At 65.1% G+C, this 6,000-nt stretch overlaps 1 protein-coding gene across 1 annotated transcript in view; it reads right to left on the reverse strand.

The window, feature by feature from the left end:
• Positions 1 to 5,717, reverse strand: part of SSBP4 (single stranded DNA binding protein 4) — a 49,727-nt gene extending 44,010 nt beyond the window's left edge. The window contains exon 1 of the mRNA XM_038384100.2: positions 5,456 to 5,717. Coding sequence (XP_038240028.1) covers positions 5,456 to 5,511 — 56 coding nt within the window. The 5' untranslated portion in view covers positions 5,512 to 5,717. The remainder of the gene's footprint in view (positions 1 to 5,455) is intronic.
• Positions 5,718 to 6,000: the final 283 nt, after the last annotated feature.

The following is a 6,000-nucleotide window of genomic DNA, read 5'->3' on the forward strand; positions in this document are numbered from 1 at the left end:
TCTGGGGCCGGGCTGAGGGCAGAGATGGTCACCCAGACACCAGCTGGGTCTCTGGAGTTGGGGGAACAGCGGGCAGAACGGCAGAGACCCTTGGGACGGCGTCAGGGATGTGCTGGTCTGGGAGGCCGTGGCTCACAAAGCCCGGGAGCAGGCCTGACAGCTGAGGCCCACACAGAGGGGACCCAGCCTTGGAGCAAATGCCCAGAGGGGATCCAGTGCAGCCGGAGAGTCTCTGCCAAGCCTTCCTCTTGGAGAGCCTGAGTGACACAAGCATCCTTCCACCCAGACAGCCCCAGGACAGAGCCTCTGACAACAGCCAGGCGCAAATCTCCCCCCAGCAGAGAGCTGCCCGAAAGCAAGAGCAGCCAGACACTCCACGGAGCCCACTGGGGACGCGGCTACTGCTCTGGACATGGAAGGAGCCCAGATACTATGGTTACGGGCGCCAAGATAAACTTTGCATGTCTCCGATTCTAAACGTTTTCTCTACACTCAGGGCAGGGCGGTCCTTTTTTCTCTGTGTTTGTGCAGCACACAGTACCCTGGCCCCTGGGCAAGGCCCTGCAGATAACAACCACTCTGCACTTCCATGAGACATTCAAAGGGAAAAGTCTCTAGCCACTGCTTCCCAGGGCCAGATCCTCAGCTGGTGCAACCCAACATCCTCCTACTGCAGTGGGCAGAGTGATGCCAGCAGAGAATTCAGTGCTCGTGTCGTCTTCTCCCCTCCTGGAGCAGCAGCCGGGAATGAACAAACCCCTGCAGAGCTAGTGGATCAGGGCCTATTCAGAGCACTAAAGCCAGCACTGGTTCTGGACCCACGCATCCGAGACCCTCGGAGACACATGGAAGAAGTTCTTGGAGAAAGCGCTGCTGCCACTACCCCATCTTCTGAGCTGGTGCCCCCTCCTGGGAAGGCAGCCCCCCCATACTATCCCAGCCCACTCACCCTCTGCATGGAGGGAAGGCTGCAGGAGGTGACTGCCTGGCACATGAGGGGATGCACAGGCTGGTGAGGGCAGGGGGGTCCCAGACAGTCTCTATGGGGCAGATTTCCAGAGTGATGCTTTGGAGTCTCCAAGGGGACCTGGATGGTGGCACAACCCCCACCCCCGGCTTTCCCCGCAGCATGGCTCTCCCCTGCTCCTGCTACTCCAGAGAGCAGCGCCTCCCACAGGGGAAGGCTGGGACTCATCCCTTTATCTCTTGGCAGGGTCTGGCTCACTTTCGTGTGTTTTCTCTTCAGTGTAAATGCTCCAATACAAAGTTTTCCTTAAAGCAAAACAAATGAACCCAAAGCCAACAGCCCAGGGCTCACCTACTATAGCCCACCAACACAGAGAGGCCCAAAGCTCACCAGCAACCCTCCTGCAGTAGGGCAGCCTCCCCTCACTGCCTCCACGGCACAGCCAGGACACCTGCCTCAGTTTCCCCTTCGTTCACCCTCCAAAGGTAACAGTCTAGTGTTTATCCGAAGTCCCCCTGCGGGCACAGTACAGTCACATTCCCATGAGCTGACCCACAGAATCCTCATGCCAAAGCCAGTCGTCCCAAATCCCCAGAGCGCAGCAAATCCCAGCTGACTGCCTTGCCCCTGCCAGGGACATCCCTTCCAGCTCAGCCTCCCAAGGGCCCACGTCTAGACTGGTGCCAGCCTCTCTGCCCCAGTTCCAGGGCCCTGTGCTCCAGGACGTCCACCTGAGAGGTCCCAGGTTCAATCCTCCCCTCTTCTCCAGCCCCAGGCCAGGGCTCCCTTCAGTTCCACTCAGCCAGGCCTGCCCGTTGCAAGTCCTACCCCCTGCTCTGGATCCTCCCTCCAACCCCAACCCCTACCCCCTGGGCTCCTCCCACTCTGGCCTGCTGCAAGGGGGCTTCATCCCCACCGGGCTCCACTCACCAGGGAGCCCTGCCCTGGCTGCTAGGATCCACCGTTTCAGGCTTGGCTTCCCGCAGCCAGGCTGGATCACCTCACGTTCCCAGGAGCCGCTGCACAAGCTCCTGCAACTCCCCAGGGGTTCCCCAGCTCTGGCCGGCCTCACTGATCACATTCTTCACTTCATAGTCTCCCCAAAAGCTCCCTGGTCCCCCTCACCTCTGCCATGCCTGCTTGGCCCTGGCACTCTCTGGGCTGCCCAGCCCCCAGGCTCAGGTGACCCCTTGAGAGCCCAGCTGGCCAGCACCCCATGACAGCTACAACAACAAAGAGCTGCATGCAGGCTCAGCCCTTGCTGGCAACCCTACAATAACAAATATGTGTGCACACGTGTGCTGGAGGAAAACCAATGCCAGCGAGTCCAAGCTGAGATCCCAGCTTCTCAGCGATCACCAACCGAGTGCAGAAAACAACAGGAACAATCGCTGGTGAGTGTCACCACGGGGCCTGGCTGGGACTGGCCCCCTACGGGCAGCACTCCCAACCTGCTCCTGCCTCCTTCCAGCCCCCTCCCTATGAGTCCCCCTCTCCCAGCTCTTCACTCTCCTCCTGTCACGCCAGGGGAAGCAAAAGGGTCATCGACAACACCCAGATGGGGCCAAGTCAACTTGCTACGGTTCCTCCCAAAGCCCCTGGCATCTCCCCCAGGCTCAGCCCCAGCCATCTCTCTCCTCACCCTCTGCAGCAGCAGCTCCCAGCTCTGCCTGCCCCAGGTGCCCACGGGGCAGTGCTGACCTAACCTAGCAATGCCAGCTGTCCTCACCAGTGGCACCGCATGGGGGTGGGGAGTACGGAGAACGGCTCCGTGCGGGGAGAGCAGACCCAGATGCTCCTGTCCAGGAGCCTGGAAGCAGCTGGCATGGGCCACACACAGCCAGCCAGGCCTGAACTCCAGCCCTGAGGTGAGAAGGCCAGGGCTCCCAGCCAGCAAGCAGTGGGGGGGGGGGCAGCCCCTCTCCATCTCCGAGGAAGACCACAGCCCCAATCCTGGAGTAAACTTGCCTAAACAGCTGCACTGACTCCAATGCGGCTAACCCCACGTGGAGCCCAGCCAGCCGGGTGGGCCGACTGCCCCAACTCCTCCCTTCCGAGTTACTAAACCAGGCTGGGGTCTGGAACCGCAGGCCCCGCGGCTCCTGGGGCAGGTCACTTGCTCTTCTAGCCATTCCCTCCACCTAGGGAGCTTGGCCCCCACATTCATTCCCCCAGCCAGCTGGGCCCCCGCATCTCACCACCCCCAGCGCAGCTGAGCCAGCCTGTAATCCTCCCACCCCCAAGAATAGTCACATAATAGAACAGACCCTCTCCCCTGGATTCCAGATACAAGCCAGGGACATTTCAATGGGGCCCGGGGGCAGGGGAGCCCCTCAGGGGCCAGGCTGGGGTTGATCCCTTGGCTCCCCTGGCCTGGCATCGCCTGGGGAAAGGGAGCAGAACGGGGTCTTGCACTGACCCCCCAGGGAGCCGTGGTGACACACAGACATGCACAGGGAAGACAGACAGACAGACACACACAGGCAAAGAGTTCCCCCCACCCCGGCTGACTGCTGGGTTTGTAGGAGGCGTGTCCCCTGCTCTCAAGAGGCCGCTTTTATGAATGAGCGAGTGACAGCGCGGGGACAGAATCCGGCAGCAGCCGCTAAGAAGATGCGGCTCACCTGGATCCCGAGTCAGCGCGGCTGCCTCAGTGGGACCAAGTGGTGCCAAAGGCGGGTCGAGCATCTGGCTCCCGTGAGCGACTCAGCCAGGGCCCAGTCTGGCACCCCAGGGCCCATCACAGCAAGGAGAATTGTCCAGACTCCGTTCTACTACCAGAGCCTGCCCTGGCACTGGGGTGGGGAGGGGAAGCTCAGTCCTGGGGTTCCCTCATCCGGCCTTTCCCCTGCTCTCATTACTTGAACAGTTTGTGCAGCGGGTGGTCCCAGAGTTTCCTACAGCAAATGCTCCAGCCCTGCAGCCCCCTCCGTCCCAGCACCCGCAGCCTTCCTGGCCCATCACAGCGGCAGTCGATGGGCCACAAAGCACCCTCCAGCCCCTGAAGTAGAGACACACAGAGCCACTGTAGGAGATGGGATACCGGCTGAGACAGGCCCAATCCTATGGGAACCCCCATGCTCACAACCATCACCCACCAACGCAAGGAAGCTCCAGGGGCAGGGGCAGGCACCGAGCGGCTGTCTGGTCCCAAGGTTGCATTGTCTTCCTTCTGTAGCTGAAATAATATCCCAAGTCCACCCAAAAGGGCCAGGCTTTGGGGGGGCGGGGAGGGGGCTACCAATCCCTTCCAGGGTCTCTGGCTGGTTCCTTTCACTCTCTGGTCCACTCGCTAGGAAGAGGTTCACCCTCCCCTCCCTGCGGGATCCCACATCTGCCCAACAGCGAAGAAAACGGCTCAGGTCATGCACTGAGCCAAAGGGCCCGGTTCCAGCCAGCGCATGACCACTGGGATGTGCCGGACGCAAACCACCTGCTGCCACTGGGAGCTGCCCTGGGGCAGAGACGGGGGGGGGTGAGACAGGGCTCTCCACAGAGTAACTGCCCCCCCCCAGGGGAAAGTCTGTTTGCACACGGTGAGGCGGTGCACCAACCTGGCACCCGCCCCAGGGCAAACTAAGCTGGCACTTCCCCCCCCATGCAAAACTCACTCACTCATCACACTGAGCACCCCCCATCTGTCCTGCCCCCCCATGTACATGTGCCCAGCCACGGCAACCTGCTGCCTCGGGTGGCCGCTGCCAGTCAGGCTTTGCGGCTCGGGCAGGCAACGGAGAGCCCAGGAGCGGCGGGTTCCTCCTGGCCAGGACCCTTTGCCCAGACCTGGGACAGGAGCCGGCTGGGTCCGAGCAGCGCCCAGCACAGCGGGGCCCCGACAGGATCAACACCTGCTACCAGCAGCAGCGCCGCGGGGCCCGTGTGCGGGGCCACCCCCCGCACTTCAGCCCGGGCCGGCCGCGAATTGCGGGGCCCGCCGGGCAGCGCCCCAGGCGGGAGCCCCGGCCCAGCAGCGCCCGGCCGGGCCGCCCCTAACAATGGGGGGCTCCTGCCGGGGCCGGCCCCGGCGGTTGGGTCCCCGCACCCCGACACTCCCCCCGGGGCCCCTGCTGACCCCCCGCCCCGCTCCGCTCCCGCAGCGACGCCGGGGCCCCGAGCCGCTCAAGTCACCCAAGGGGCGGCCGTTCGCAGCCCCCCGCGCTGGGCCGGACCCGCCTGGCTCCGGGAGCTCCGCGGTGGGCGAGGGCTGGGCGCCGCGGCCCCGGGCGCCCGCAGCCGGGCGGACCCCCGCGCCGCCGCCCCAAGAGCGCAAAGTTGGCGGCGCAAAGTTGAGACGCTCCGAGCCGGCTGCGGCCCCCCCGGCCCCGGGGGGAGCGGGACGGAGGCCGCCGGCTGCGCGCCCGCGGGCGCCCCGCTCCGGCCCCCATCGCCCGGCGAACTCCCCGCGTGGAGCCCCCCGGGGGAGGGGGCGGGGAACGGGCCCCCCCGCGCCCCGCGCTGCCGGCCCACGCCGGGCTCCGGCGCACTCACTTCTCCCGGGCCTGGCTGTCCGAGGGCACGGCGGGGCCCTTGCCCTTGGCGTACATGCTGCGGCCGGGGTTCGCCTGTGCACGCCCGTCAGCGAGCGCGGCCGGCGCAGCGCCCCATCGCCACGGCCACCCCGCCGGCCCCGGCCCGGAGCAGCGGCCGCAAACCCGGCAGCGGCGCTCGGGCGGGGGAGCTTGAAACCGCCGCGCAGGCACCGGGCGGGGGGGGGCTCGCGCAGCGCTCGCTCGCCCTTGTCTCTGCTGGCTGTTCCAGGCACCGCGCCACCTCCCCCGCCCCGGCTCAACTCTTAAAAGGGCAACGCCGGGGCTGAAGCGCGGGGGGCTCTGGCTCTGGCTCTGCACGCGCGCATTCTTCCCGCCCCTCCCTGGCACGGTGCACACCCCACCGTCATCCACGGGCCTGGCGCCCCCCTCAACTCCCCTATTCACCCCCACCACGCTGACACGTGCTCCCTCCAGCCTCAGACTCTACCCAAGGCTAAGGTGGGCAGGCCCATCACTGCACTCCCAGCACCCCACTGCCAGCAC

Source organism: Dermochelys coriacea, chromosome 25 (assembly GCF_009764565.3).
Source record: "Dermochelys coriacea isolate rDerCor1 chromosome 25, rDerCor1.pri.v4, whole genome shotgun sequence".
Taxonomy (NCBI): domain Eukaryota; kingdom Metazoa; phylum Chordata; order Testudines; family Dermochelyidae; genus Dermochelys; species Dermochelys coriacea.